General features: G+C 43.6%; 1 protein-coding gene and 1 long non-coding RNA gene across 6 annotated transcripts in view; one reads left to right on the plus strand and one right to left on the minus strand.

Moving 5' to 3' along the window:
* Positions 1–13,439, plus strand: part of usp6nl (USP6 N-terminal like) — a 34,314-nt gene extending 20,875 nt beyond the window's left edge. For all 4 annotated transcript variants that reach the window (XM_055511198.1, XM_029164207.3, XM_055511199.1 and 1 more), the window contains 12 exons: positions 1,653–1,732; positions 2,678–2,717; positions 3,619–3,699; positions 5,663–5,770; positions 6,446–6,555; positions 6,841–6,889; positions 7,009–7,129; positions 7,622–7,716; positions 7,856–7,921; positions 8,146–8,245; positions 8,329–8,481; positions 10,865–13,439. In XM_055511198.1, the coding sequence (XP_055367173.1) occupies positions 1,653–1,732; positions 2,678–2,717; positions 3,619–3,699; positions 5,663–5,770; positions 6,446–6,555; positions 6,841–6,889; positions 7,009–7,129; positions 7,622–7,716; positions 7,856–7,921; positions 8,146–8,245; positions 8,329–8,481; positions 10,865–12,429 (2,568 nt within the window). In that variant the 3' untranslated portion in view covers positions 12,430–13,439. The remainder of the gene's footprint in view (positions 1–1,652; positions 1,733–2,677; positions 2,718–3,618; positions 3,700–5,662; positions 5,771–6,445; positions 6,556–6,840; positions 6,890–7,008; positions 7,130–7,621; positions 7,717–7,855; positions 7,922–8,145; positions 8,246–8,328; positions 8,482–10,864) is intronic.
* Positions 11–10,867, minus strand: LOC114863271 (uncharacterized). 2 transcript variants are annotated; one of them, XR_008695507.1, is made up of 8 exons: positions 10,237–10,867; positions 9,909–10,012; positions 8,936–9,012; positions 8,334–8,487; positions 7,593–7,713; positions 7,357–7,486; positions 6,184–6,249; positions 11–3,671 (listed from the first exon to the last, which is right to left on the minus strand). It is a non-coding gene; the product is annotated as an uncharacterized LOC114863271 (long non-coding RNA). The 2 variants fall into 2 exon arrangements; XR_008695508.1 differs by lacking the exons at positions 9,909–10,012; positions 10,237–10,867 and adding an exon at positions 8,767–8,836 and having other exon boundaries at positions 8,936–9,902.
* Positions 13,440–15,390: the final 1,951 nt, after the last annotated feature.

Here is a 15,390-nt window from a genome sequence, read left to right on the forward strand (position 1 = left end):
AAACACACTATGCAACATAAAGCATTTTAATCAATACATATATGAATAAAACATGACAGAGGGACCTTAGTTAAAAGTTATCACTATAAATCCACGAACTTCACCTGAGTTTTCGGTTGTGGACGATGACTCCGTCTGACTTGTTACCCAGCCGGTCCTATCAGTCAGACCAGGCTCCCACTCAGGTTGTAAATTAGCCTTTTTAATGTAGTCCAGCAGGCTGCATAATCAAGCTGCCTCATTTAAGAGTGAAGAGACCGCGGAGAGGATGGAGGCGTGTGTGTTTAGTGAGTAGGAATAAGTCGCGTGACTGACGGTCGCGTAGACTGGGCTTATTTGTGGATGTTCAAACCAATATCTTGTCTTTCTGGTCCAGATGTGCAGCAGAGGGTGATGGTTAGAGGCTCTGATGATCCTCCCGTGACTGTGTAGCAAAGCTGCATTTTCTAGTCAAGACGATGTGATTTCTTCCCTTCATTTGGCTTCGTAGACCTTGAGCACTGTCAGATTCTTGACTCTTGATGAAAGGCAAAGATCAAAGTCTCATTTTTATTGCTCACATTCATCTTCCCTGTCAGGTCTGGTCAGCTCACCTCTCTGCCTCCACAACACTGGCACGTCAGTGTATATGTGATGTGTGGAATCGTCAGCTCAGACTGTTTGTTTTTTTTGATGAACTTGCTGAGATGATGCTTGACCACAAACGAGCTGTGAGGCTGGATGAGACACAGGCCTTTTGATTCTTCAGACATGTGTGTTATTCATTTATTCAAGTGGAGGAGATCAAACCTGCCCAACATCTGCTCTGCAGACTGACCTGTGAAACCAGTGTCTCCGTCTGGTGTTTTATGAAGTTTATTTTTGGATATTTTCTGCTGTGTGAAGTGAAACGTTGTAGGAATATTTGGTGCAGAGGCAGTTCGAGGTTCACTGGTGTTTTCTGTTGTGGTGCGTTTGACTTCTGTGTAATTTTAAATCATCCAGGTTCTCTGTCTCCTATTCAAAGGGAAAACGAAGCTTTTTCAATTTTGGTCCTGGACATTTGGCGCTTCCTCCATTAATTTAAAGGTTATCGATGAAGCTATAAAATCATATTCTCTTTTCATTAAATAAACAGAATCAGCACGAAATGGCAAATTAAAATAATAAAACCACACTGGGCAGATAGTTGAGCCTGAGTTCAGCCATACTCTCCAGTTTATAGTCTCTGCATCAGACTACTTAGTCTAATAAACAACTATGAAATTGCTTAAACGAGTTTTGCGCATTGAGTTTCCTCCTCATTGGTCCACGGTGGTGAATTGAGTAGAACTGTTCATTCGAGGGCCGGTGACGCAGGTGGGAGTCTGCCTGCTCATTTCACACCTGTTAATCTGCCTTCTCTGCATCCCATAAAAACACACTCACGCCAACACACTCCTCCAAGGACGCCGGAGTCGCAGCTCCCGTCGCAATTTAGCGGCCAATCAAACCGCGATTCTCTGCCTCTGGAGTACGTGGGTGGCATGTCGTTAGGAGCTCAATCAGAAGCGCCTCTTTTGGGTTTAGAGCATCACGGGAGCGGCATCAGACCATCTGCACATAATTATGCTCGCATCAGCTGAATCTGTTACTTTTCGAAACGCTGATTGCTCTGCTCGTCTCGTTCTCAGGGTAAAGAGGCCGTGGTGGAGCCCTGGGAGGACACCAACTTCCGCCTGTACAAAGTCATCGACCGCTTCGGCTTCGTCCAGTAAGAACGCACACAGCACAGCACCACCGGCGGCTGTTCATAATAACCAAATGAATGATCTAGTACAGCACTGCAGGGACGGACTGTGAGGCTGGGAGAGCAGTGTGCTTGTGGCTTCGGCCCGGCCAGCCGCTTAAATAGGGCCGTGCTGCAGTGTTATATATAGGCTGGAAACCGCCGGGTGAGCCACAATCACAGAGCACCAGTGTTAAGTTGGAGAGGTAGCGTCCAGACCACAGGCGGTCTAAGACGGGAGGGGGAGCAGGAACACCAGCTCTGGGCTGTAGGATTGTCCAAGACAGGGACACGAGTGTCCTACAGAGGAAAAAGAATGATCAGCATAAGAAGACACGAAAGGTTGATGTGTGAAAGCAGGAACTGAAGTTATGAAGGAAGTAAAATAATAATAAATGCACACTGTGTCTCACTAGTGCTTCATCCAGACGTGATGCTTGTCCATTATTTTCTAACTTGGTTGATTATCAAAACTGCTTGTTGATATTGATATATATGTTGACCTATTGGTACTTTTAAAAGTACTGGTTTAAATATCACTTATTTCCTTGTTATTCATGTTCATTTGTAAGTTGCTACATCTAAAAGGTCTCGCTGCTTTTTTGAAATAATAATTATTAAAACTAAGGATGGCAGGTAAAGGACAACAAACCAAAATATTCATAGTCTCAGGGAAAAAACCCTCGACTGCTCTGGAGCTGCAGCGGCTTTGAAAGATAAACAGAGTCTAAAGCAAACGTCTAATCTGTTATTTCCTGTTTGGAGACTGCTGACATGCTTGATGTTCCCTCGTCGTGATAACGGACTGTGAGATAAGTGCCGACCTGGATATCTCTGCTGGTGTATCAGTCAGGAAGTCAACTATGAACTTGAGTTCAAATCTGAAACTGTTCTCCTCCTCATTCTGTCTCTTTCCTCTCATCCTCCCAGTGAAAATGAACTTCCATCCTACGACTCGGTGGAGGAGAAGGTGAGCTACCCCCTCTGCACACAGCGTGCGCCAAACAAATACAGCAGGAGTTACAAGCACCCAGCTGAACTGTGCATGATAAACACTGATTTTCCATTATATTCAATTTACAGACAGTTTAATAAGTTAAGAGCAGCACTTGTGCTGAAGTGCTGCTTTGTGAGACGTTTGTATTGAGGCTTAGTCGACCGCTAAGCTGTGCCATCACGGGGGCCTGGATAGTCCCTGGAGTGATAGCGGCAGCATCATTGTTCATCTAGTGGATCTGCATTGTGATGTAGTTTTATCCCGATACTTAATTTAGACACTATTTGGTGTGGAGGCCTGTTGTTGTTGTTGAGTTCCTGTAAAAAAGGGCCGTTCGATAAAGAAAATGATTTGACAGCTTTTCAGTCTTTTCAGCTCCCCCCGCTCTTGTTTCGCCTTGTTTCAGTGTTGTTCAAGGAGAGCTCTTATATTCACAGGGTTCCAGTATCAGTCAATATCCTTATTCTCAGAACAGTTCTAACTTGAAATATGGTTCCTGCAACCTTGGCCATCAGACGTTAGCCACAGACTCTGACTCTGCCTCTGTACCACATTAACAAAAGACACATTGGAATCAGGCTTTTTTTAATAATCCAGCTGGATTTTATGTTTTTTTTTTATATCTTTTTAATGTAGAATTGTTAATGTAGCATATAAGACCATACAACCTGTCCAGTACATTAAACATGAGATAATTCTCATTTCTGTGCATAACAATGTTTCTGGCACCGAGCCGAGAGCTGCGATTAGAGCGTCCTCCTTGAACACTAAGTGCATTGGCTCCTGTTTAACGGCCTTTCGTCACCGGTTCCCATCAGACCTGGAGGCAGCCACAGAAAGGAAGCTACAGATGTGTCGCTTCTTGTTTCCCCAGCAAAAACACATGGAGGTGGAGAGGACCACCAAATGGCTGAAGATGCTGAAGAGCTGGGACAAATACAAGAACAGCGAGAAGGTGACTACTACTCTCATAAATACAGACCTTGATGTTAGTTGATAGTGTGATGTAATATGAATCTAAAGACGAGCAGAGCTGTGTAAAACCAAACATCTAAAACATTCAGTGTTTTGATCTACTTTAGTGCAGCTTAAAGGTGGAGTGTATAAACTAAAACCATGTGTGAATCATTGGTTTCCATTATTCATTGCCCACCACCATCAAACCGTTCTCTCCTAAATAATAGATCCATTTATCCATGTGGGCCCGGCAGAGTTCAGGTCAGGGATTAGTCCAGCCCTGCTATCTGCTGCAGTTGCCTGTCAGTAACAGATAAAGACGGTGGTCTCCAACAAAAATGATTAGAGGCCAGGTACAACTGCAGCATGTCCTTCCTTTGATGTGTTTCCAGCTGTGAAGTCTGTATTCCTGTCAACACTGAGACGTAGCTGCTACATCCAAGGGCACAGCTCAGTGTTTGGCCCTCTTTCCATTGCTTCAGTGTCTCCTTGAAAGCATCAAGGATGTGTTTGGTTTGTTTCCTCACTTACTGGCTGCTGGGAGCGTTTAGCTCAGCACTGTAGTAAAAGCGCTGCAGTCAGGAGCTCTTTCCCCTCAGGCCTCACACAGAGGCTGCAGTGTTTACTCCAACGCACCCTGTAATAGCGACGCAGCGTTGATGTGGTTATGGCCTCACTGCTGTTATTCTTTAGAGTAAATGCCCGGTCGGGTCTGTAAATCTGAATTCATCTGCTCGTCCTTGTGAGGAACAGGATGGTGGAACTGGGCAGAACTGGTGCCCAAGTGGTTCCCGTGTGTAGCGTAGCGTTTTAATTAGCAGGGAGACCTTGAGTCTAGCAGAAGAATAAACTCCTGGAGCTAAAGTAATTACACTTTTACTTTGTTTTGCTATAAAGATATGGAATAAAATCTTATTGTGAAAAACAGCGTGTCTGGACATTTAATTTACTGCCACTCAAACTTCCAATTAGATTTTTCAGCTTCTTAATTATTAGGTTAAAACAACTAATCCCTGGCAGGGGGTCTTCAAGCTGTCCTATGTAACTAAAAACAAACAAGGTGAAACCAGTTGAACCAATTAGTCATTCTTAAATACTACAAATGTTTCCAACTCTGAGCTGCATGTATCAGACACAGCTGATGCAAAGACAGACTGAAACTGCACAGATCACCAGAAATGTAAATGTTGACACGTGTTCAACTATAGACACGCAAACACGCTGGCACTGAAAGGATGATTAGTCTAACAGATGCTCTCATTGACTCGCTCATCACAGCCTAATTACAAGGCTGCTGCACTAGAAACGAGCGAGTGTGGTAGCAGGAAGTTGATGGAGTGTGTGCCCTGGATACTCCAACACAGCGACTAGGGGCTCTGGCTGATAAGTTACTTGGACCACCGTTAGCACTGATGTACCACCTAACCAGGCTTTAGGAGCTGAACTGGCAGCTCCTCAGCAGGCGCGTGGTCACTTTCACCCATGGCCCGTCCGTCGGTCACGGTCATGTGTGCAGCACATGAAGACGTTCCTCCAGTGTGTTGTCCAACGTTTCTGCCTGGTTGCCTCTTGACGGCTGTAGACAGAGACTTCAGTGCTGCGATTAGTTCCTCTGGTCCAGCAGTTTGGCGTTTAAGGCCTAATCTTGCTCATCCATGACGCTGAATGACTCTGGACTGTTCTGCATGCATGCCGTCTCTCTCTCCTCTGCCCACAGTCTGTCTTAGAGCTTGAGCTGCCAGATGGCTGCAGTTCACCTTCCAAAGCCCTCTGCTTTTACTCAGGGAGTACGGACTAGCTTTAGTCATGCACTGTTGGTATGTTTGATTTGCAGGACTTACTCAGGCCTAATGTCTTGAAGCTGCCTTGTCCACCATGTCTGATGTGACAGGCTTTGGCTCATGAGCTGGGATCTTGGGTTCTCATCTGCCTTTCTAATGATGTCCTCTTCGTCTCTTCAGCTGGTCAGGAGGATCTATAAGGGAATCCCTCTGCAGCTTCGAGGGGAGGTGTGGTGTCTACTGCTCGATATTCCCAAAATAAGGGAGGAGAAGAAAGACTTCTACGAGGTATGGATGCCAGGGGGATGAAACATCTACAGTACGCACTGCTCCACATGCCTCAAAGATTCAGAAGGCAGACAGATACTTGGTTTGATTTGATTTCACTAAGCGTGGGTATTATTGCAGGCAGGTTGTGGGTTCGGAGGATTAATTGTGTTTGTGTAAAGCTGCACAGCTTGTTCCTGAAACAACTGTTCTGTCTCCCTTTAGAAAGTTTAGCTGGCAAGATCGATGTAACGCTGCCTTCAGCTGGTGTCAATGTATTGAAGTTCCGAGTTGCAGGCACAGACTGTACAATGAACAAGTTTCTATTTTATTTAATCTGACATCCTCATAAGGTCAAAGCATTTACACTTCAGACAACAAATATGTAACTGTTAAACTGGTGTAAATGGACTAAAAACGTTAGTGATACTCACTCACGCCCTGTGCAGGGTGTTAGCCTGGCCTCTGCCCAGACAGCTGTGACTGTGGCTCCAGCAGCCCTGCAACCAGGAAGAGGTGGTTCAGACAACTTTGAATGGGGCATTTATGTAAACGCTATAGGATATGTAGCAGTATCTCATCTTCAGGTTGAGGTGCCATAAAACAATTAACAGGCTCAGTGGATGTTTTGCCTTAGCTTCGCAGTGTGTATTTAAGCTCTCTAACACCAGAGTGTACTTTTCTCATTTTTTACAGAAATTAAAAGCCAGAGCCCGAGGGCTGTCCCCTGATGTTCGTCAGATTGATCTGGATGTGAATCGGACCTACAGGGACCACATCATGTTCATGCATCGCTACGATGTCAAGTAAGTACGATGACTAAAAGCATTCATGGTGAGCTAATTCTGTGATTTTCTCGTATGGAAGTGAGAGCTCTCACATCCCCATATTGTGCGTCTTACTTTAATTTTATTCTACACTGTATACAATGTTAAAATGATGAAATACTTTCACATTCAGTTATCCCATCAACCTACTGCACTTTGCCTGCATGCATTTTGCGGTGAGCCACAACTGACTGGTCATCTTGCCTCCACACTGGCTTGTTTGCAGAGCTGTGTGTTAATTATGGTTTCTGTTTGTGTTCTCAGGCAGCAGGCTCTTTTCCACGTCCTCACGGCCTACTCCATGTACAACACAGTGAGTCATTTGGGCACACATGGTGTGCGTCTCCCTGTGGAGGTTACTTTAGGTAATTGAGGTATTGACGTGACTGTTATTGCACCAATTGATTAATCTACTGTATTGTGTGCATTCAGGAGGTGGGCTACTGCCAGGGTATGAGTCAGATCACAGCCCTGCTGTTGATCTACATGAACGAGGAGGACGCCTTCTGGGCACTGGTCAAACTACTGTCAGGGCACAAGCACGCCATGCACGGTATGCTATTAGTAAACACTGTAAAAGTACACAGTATACAGAGGTAATATCAGACATGTATATTTACTTGTGGTGTGATAGTGTAGTGGAAACACCTCCTACTGTACCTCGTGTTCTGAAGATACAGGTTCAAGTTCTGCTCACATATACATAACTAATTATATATATTTAATGTTATGAATAATGTAATGATATAGATGATAATGTGACACAGGTAATATAATCACCTATCTAGCTACTCATTGATGGAACACCTGGTCATGGTAATCTGTAGCCAAGGCAGTGAGGACTATTATATTACAATGGATTCCGCCCCCTTCTGGCTGCTCCTTGCCATAGCACATGTCTTAGGTCCTTCTTGCAACACAAACACACATATAAATGAATTAGAAACATTTATATTGTGTATATACCTGTCACTTTATGGTTAAAATGACCATTGTCTGCACTGATAAATAAACACCTGATCATCCCTCTTGTTCTTGCCTTTAGGGTTTTTTGTTCCCGGCTTCCCAAAGTTGATGCGGTTCCAAGAGCACCACGATCGCATACTCAAGAAGACGATGCCCAAACTGAAACACCACCTGGTAAGTCATAAATAAAATGACAAAGCAAATGAACCAAAGACAAATTTAATAACTAGATTGAATTATTTGACATTCTGTTACACATGGAGTCACTACAAAGAAATGTCAGTCACCCTACTCTCTTCCCTGCGAAACACAGGACAACCAAGAAGTGTTTACCAGCCTGTACACCCTGAAGTGGTTTTTTCAGTGCTTCCTGGACAGAGTGAGTGCATTCAGACAAAGCTGTCCCTGTCTAGGGTTACAGCATTTTAGACAACATTTCTTTGAATGAAACCCAATTCATGTTTCACAACCACAGGCACTTTCTGTTAAAAAAGGAAAATACCTGTCCACTTCTATTCAAATAGATCCTAGCAGCACACAGAATAGAAATAACAAGAAAAGGGAAACAATTAGATGTGTAACCTGCTGCTCTGTTTTCTTTAGACTCCCTTCACCCTAACCCTCAGGATCTGGGACATTTACATCTTGGAGGGGGAGCGAGTGCTACCAGCCATGTCCTACACTATCCTTAAAATGCACAAGAGTAAGCCTTGTTCTAAGGGCACGTTTGCACCAACTGGTGTCCACGTCACAATGACAGGAAACATCATGCATGTTTGACTACAGGACACCTGATGAAGTTGTCCATGGAGGAGCTGGTGGAGTTTTTGCAGGAGACCTTGTCCAAAGATTTCTTCTTCGAGGATGACTTTGTGATTGAGCAGCTACAGGCGTCCATGACTGAGCTCAGGAGGGCAAAGTTGGATCTGCCTGCGCCAGGTACTGCTGCAGTATGATGTAACACACACACAGAACATGCAGTTACTAACAAGCTCCAATACAGAAAAAGCACCACAGACATATAACTGGGATGCAAACATTTTTTAACAATGAATATAAAAGTCAGAATCCTAACTTAAGTTCAGCCATCTGTTATTAGACTGAGAAAACAAGTTAAAACACATTCACTAAGGAGGAAATAAATTTACACTATTTTTATTAGTTTGGTAAGTGTTTACTAAAACACATTCAAATAAACTGCACATGAAGCCAGTCCAACGTTACCCTCCATACTAGCATTGTGTTTCCTATCTTGCTGTGTCCCTTCACTAACTTCTCTCCTTCTTCTTTCAAACTATATTAGCCAACAACAACATAAATGTGGCCGTGAGTGGGGGGCACATTCCCTCCTACAACAGTAACTGGTGGGCTTTCCTGACTGGTCTTCCCTCACCATGTTTTTGTCCATTTGTCCCTCAGTCAGTTCGTCCTGTCTGTTCACTGTCCGTCCAACAGCACTTGGGTTCCCACCTTAAACGACAACTTGTTTTTATTAGCTGCATCCTATTTTTGACTTGAGTTGATGCATTGCTACAGTGAGTCCTGCCATGGCTGGCTCTCATTCTTCGTCTTTACGCCTATGTTTTGACCGACTGGGGTTTTCTCAATGTGTTCAACAGTCTTTCTGGTGCCATACATTAACGCACCCTCTGATGGAAACTAACTAACTAACTAACTAACTAACTAACTAAGTGTTGGATGCAGTTGTTGATGAACAACTGGTTTGTACTTTGACTGTTTAATCTAGAAATAAGATATTTGTAAAGAAAATCAGAAATCATGGTATGGCTCTGTACCTTCCAGGTATATGTTGTCATTAGTCATAAAGTAGTTAATTCTTTGCAGCAGTGGGAGCTACTTCTTTATAAGCTATTAATGCTTCACCATTAATAAGAAAGGAAGCAGAACTTACCTTCATTCTACTGCCTACACAACTGCAACAATAGCCATGCCAGCTGACGAGATAACGAGACACTAAAAGCTTTGATTTTGACAATTATGTCTAAAAGATGGTCTCAGTCAGTGTGGACTAGTTTGGCAAATGGATAGCGTTCATAAAGTTCAACCCTCCACTACTATCCACGCGGTGGTGGAGAAACATAGTTCAGCTGGGAACCAGTGCATCAGTGGCCACTGGCAGGTATAGGTTCACACTGCTTAGAAGATGAAGTGATTTGACATTAGAGAGGAACCCCTTAAATCCTGCTCTACCAGGTGCACTGATGGAGTCTATACCACAGAATCAGATCTGGACAAACTGTCTTTTTTACCCCATATGTTTTGTTACATACAAACACATAATACACTTAAGATTTTGAAATTGTATGACCCTTAAAACTGAAAATCATCAATAGAACTGTATTAACCTTGGACTTTAAGAGGGAAAGCAGACTCAGATGCAAGAAGGGCTCATTACAGCTGCTGCAAACACTCCCTCACTGACACAGCTTCCTCTTTCCTGCTGTGGAAACTAGACATTACATTAATACATGTTTGTCTCAAGGATCATTTCTGTATTATGAAATCCAACTAAGCCACTCAGACTAAATGTTTTCATACTTTTATTAATGAGAATATCTGCATTTCATTTGCACATCTTGACTCTAATCTTAAGCTAACATTTCCAGGACACGTTACCGTCATCCTCCCTTAGCTAGATCTGAAAGCACGTACGGGAGCTGTGATTAGTCTTACCTACATGTGTGCTGGCAAAGTCCGTCTCCAGGTTAGAGTCCTGAAAGACGACACAAAAAATGTATTAAGTGGTTGACAGAAAGTAGTTCATGTCATTTTGACCCATTGTCTTACAAACGTTGATTAAATTCACCGGTAATGATGAAACTAAAGTAGCTGAAAGTAGTTTCCATTTCTGTGCGTATGTATGAGAGAGAAAAGGAAAGGTCAAGGTTGTCAGATAAATGTCATCATGAAGAGCCACTTCTGTGGAAACCAAACCACCTCCCACAGCCCTTCTTCCTCCAGCTGCTGCCTGCTGGGCTCAAACGTCCCCCATCTTTACTCTCAACTGTGTATCTTGGTTTTCTCTGTGATGTCTCTGTGTGCTGTCAGGAAATGTAGTGAAACTCATCTCAGTTTCAGTGACACCGCGATTGAAGCCACTTCCTAATTAGTTACAACTTGTAACCATTTATTTTGTATCCTTTGCTCGTTAATGTGATCGTGTCAGCATAAATGTAACTTTATTTTAACTCTTCTATGGCAGTGGTGTTGCATGAATCTATGTCCTGTAACTCATTTGTTGTGAGCCAGTTTCACGCAGCATATCCAGCCATGACTACTTAGTTTCTTTTTGCTCCTACAGGTAAAGACGAAGAGTTTCCCAGGAAGCCTCTAGGGCAGCTCCCGCCTGAACTGCCAGCCGTGATGAACCACCTGGCCAACGGTCAGAGCCACATCGAGCCAGCCGGACCTCCCAGGGACTCGAGTCCTGTACTGGAGCAACAGCAGGATAGTGAACCCCCCAGCCGTCCACACCAGGACTATGTGGATAAACCACTGCGCCACAGTGGGGACAAGATGGGTGGCCGTTCCAGGGGATTAGAGAGAATCCCTAGTGAGCCGCAAACGCACTCCACCGCCACCACGACACCTGAACGGGGGTTCAAGCCGCCTTCATTGGATATCTCTACGCAGCTCGGCACAGTGGGTAAAGGGAAGCCTCAGGGTCACACTACTGCTAACAACAACTCCAATGCAGTATCCAGCGCTCACAGAGACATCACTCCACGCTGGGTTAAACCCTCAGAGACTAAGCTGGAAGCAGTCAAAGCAGCAGCCCGGGGGGCCCAGCTGAGCAGAGGGGTATCACCGGCTCCTTCCAGCCCGGACAACACTCTGCCGCCCTCCCGCCAACCACGCTCCAAGGGATTCGTTCCTGCCTCCGACCGAGGCTCTAATGCCTCTCAGTATGACAACGTACCAGGAACGGCCGAACACGATTTTGAAATACTGGAACTTGAGAAACCTCCAACTAGAATAAGGGCACCTCGTAGCGAGACACCATTCAGCGTATCATCACAGCATCAGGACAGTTCCAGCCGTGGAACCAGTCAAGCTGGGAGCATAGTTTGTGCTGCGTCAGGGCCCAGGATGGCCCAGCATCCCCCTCCTCCTCACTTCTCCAACAGTTCATCAGGGATCCAGGTCAGCTCCCCTGACAACCACAACCAGTATGTCCTAAGCAAGCCTACAGAGGTCCCAATCTTCCATCCCGCCCACGGTATGAACCTGGACCACAAAAGAACAGAAAGACTCTACGCACCGTCTTCTCGATACCCGCCACCCTCCAGTGATGCGTACGGTCACCATGCATACGCCACCACCCAGCGGCAACCTAGCAGCCGGTCCCCGGAGAAGGCACTAAGGAACAACTCCTTTGCCACCTACCGCAGGCAGCCTCCCCCCAGCTCTGCTCACAATCCTCGCCTTGCCAAGCCTCCACCAGAGCACTCCCTGCAGCTAGAGCCCCAGGGGAGCACAACTCCTATCTACCTACAGCAGTTTACCTCCACCTCAGAGCCTAATCAGGTCAACTATAGGTTTGAGGGACAAAGAAGAGACGAGGCGAACCTGCGCTACCTTCCCAACGTCGAGCGGGTTGTAGACGGGCTCTTGTGGTCACCAGAGCATGAGCAGCTTCCTATATCCCCAGGTGGGATGCCACGCTCACCCAGCTTCCAGCAAGCCCAAATGTCTCCTGTCCAGCAATTTACCTTCCCCGCCAGCTCAGACGGCATACATCACTACAGGACAGAGTTCCAGGAGCAGCAGCCGGTCATAAGGCAACAGCTCCCCCAGTTGTTTGGAGGACCACACTACAGGCATGCACAAGAGGCTTTTGCCCTGCAGGAGACCATGCTGCTGTGACTGGAAGATACTGCAACAAAAACTGAGGTGTAGTCACCAACACTGTTGTAAAGACAAAGTTCCTAGCCTGCCTAGGATCCTGGATACGTTTCTGCTCTGTTGCTCTTCACATGTGAAGTACTGTACTCCAGACAGATATGCAGCATCAAAAGGCTGCAGGACATTTTTACTGATCACTCTAACAAAGAGGGAAAATCTTACTGAAGATTTTATTTTATTTTTGGATGTAAATCAGTTACAAAAGTACAGTAAGAGTACATATATTTTAGAGTCTATGTACAGTGACATTTTGTTAATACTGAGTTGTCAGTAGTATTAATAGTAATTCTCCTGAGCAAAAATCTGATTTATTTTCCATCTATTTTTTTATGTTGCTTACAGATTTTACATTGGACATTAATTTGCTGTTGAATGTTGAATGAACATATTTTCAAATAAATAAATAGTTCCAATGACAGAATTAGAGAGAAGTGGTGACTTCTCAGTCGCTTCAAACCACACCTTCAGTTTCAGAGATGTAAGTTTGTTCTTCAACTTCTGTACAATGCTTTACTCATTTACAAGTGAAGTACAGGAAATGTACGTGTACTTTAGACCCAGGACTCTAAACCATGAGAGTTAATATACAGTTATTAGATCTTCTGACTCACAAAGTCAAACAAAACTTTCAAAATGACTGTAGCTCTATCTTAAATACATGTGAACTAGATGCAGTACAAGTTTGCTTTACTCCATTATATTACCATTATTCTCAACACTGTTTAGCTGCTAACACTTCCACTGGCATAATCATCTGCCGCACACACGACATGAATGTGAGTACGTTTAACGTCCTAATCAGTTACTTTACATAATATTAATTGTCATACTCTGATTCTGATGGAGTTATTCTCAGTCAGTATTGGCATACTGTTCTTTACATTCCGTAAGTTCTGTTTTTTTTTTGTTAAATGACTAATTGAAAAACATTCTGACACTTTGCTTAATAAAAGAAAACGGGTGAAAAAACATCTTTGTCTGACCATGAATAAACACAGCAGAATCAAAGGTTTTAATAATGGTTGCGTAAAGGTGGTGGAATCCAGGGGTGATCATCTATTTAATTAATGACATCCACACTCAGTCCCACCTACTAACAATACACAGAGGGATGCAAAGACCGACATGAGATGTCCTTTCCTGTGACAGCCTCATCTTCCCTTACTGTATGAGGGCCCAGCTGTGAACAGCTGTCAGTCAGGGGCCACTTAAGATAGAATGAAATTTGTTTCATTTCATTAAATTTCATTTAAATAATAATTAGCACATTAACATGTCTTTATAAGTAAAGATCTGCTGATTTATTAAAACGTATCAATAGCATTTTTATCAGAAAAAAATGTATTACATAAACAAATGTTAAATGACCAAACTATTCTAGGTTACATGTTCCGATAATACCATTTAGTAAGAGGTTTCTTACCTGCTGCTTGCCTTTTCTACAGTGGAGCAGGAGCCAGACTCCTGTAAAATGTAATGGATGTCAGTCAAAGGGTTCAGCTGCTCAAATGCAAAAATTAATTAAGAAATGTATGTATATATTGAGTAACACGAAAATAGAATAATATTTTCATGTTAATTAATATATACATTATATTAAATATAAAAACTCCTCACTGAAGCTATATTAATAAAACAAATGATAAAATATTCTAATTAATAATAGGTTTCTGGATGTTGGGAAAGCGAATTATGCTAGTCCTTTGTTTATAGACTACAGCACGACTCATCATAAGGCTCAAGTACAGGGTACTCAGGGTGACTCCACATGCTACTGGGTCCTAAGCTTCCTGACTAATAGACCACAGGTGGTGACGATTGGTCAGCGGTTCTCAGACAGCATCACACTGGACGTGGGATCACCTCAAGGCTGCGTTCTGCTGCTTCTCTCTCTCTCTACACCCACGACTGCTAGGCTCGACACAGCTCCAACTCCATAGTGAAATTTGCAGATGACAGCGGTGGTGGGACTAATCCAGAATAACGATGAGACAGCTGATCTGGAGTAGGTAGCAGAACTGTCTTCTTTGTGCAAGGAAAACAACTTGGACTTACTGTCCTGTAAATGTAACAAAGACCAAGGAGTTGATGGTGAATTTCAGGAGAAGACAGCAGGTCTCCTAGTACAAACTGCTTAAGATCAACGGAGCTGTAGAGGAGAGTGAGACCAGTTACAAATATGTGGGTGTCCACATCACTGAAGACCTGTCTTGAACAGCTCACATCTCTTCTCTGGTTAAGAAGGCCAGGAAATGCTTGGGCTTAGGCTTTCCCTGGGTCTGAGCAAACTCTTTTACATGTCAATAATACAATCCGTTGTTTCTGGGAATATTACCGTCTGATATGGGAACAGCAGCTCTCAGGACAAAACGGACTTGAGAGTGATCAGGTGGCTGAGCACATCAGGCAAGAGAATCAGGTCACTCAGCAGGAACTGAAAGACTAAACAGGATCTTTTACCACTAAGCTATCAGGGCATTAAAGACTTTATCTCACTAACTGTCAAGGGCAATGTACACTTGTTCTTTTGTACATACTTGTTCTAATTATTTTCTATTTATTTTTTCTAAAATTCCCCACTGTCTGGAGCATGGCACAATTTTTATTTCACTACATTTGTAGTTATACAAACATGTGACAAATAAAACGCTTGAATCTTATATAAGAGCAAAAACTATTTTGGGTTTGAAAAAGGACAACTGCACCATCGTGTGGCCATTCAGTGTTACTACAGTCAAAGTTCACCTATATCCCAATCTAAAAAAGATTTGCAGATATTAACCCAAACTACTAAAACAAATTTAGTCACGTAGCTGAAATCTGATATTTGACTAACCATCAATTGGAACTCTGTCTACTCCTGTATTTAAACTGATGTAGGTATACAACTTTTAATGTAATGGTCTTAGTAAGATTATTAGA

The sequence above is a fragment of the Betta splendens genome, chromosome 9, assembly GCF_900634795.4.
Source record: "Betta splendens chromosome 9, fBetSpl5.4, whole genome shotgun sequence".
NCBI lineage: Eukaryota > Metazoa > Chordata > Actinopteri > Anabantiformes > Osphronemidae > Betta > Betta splendens.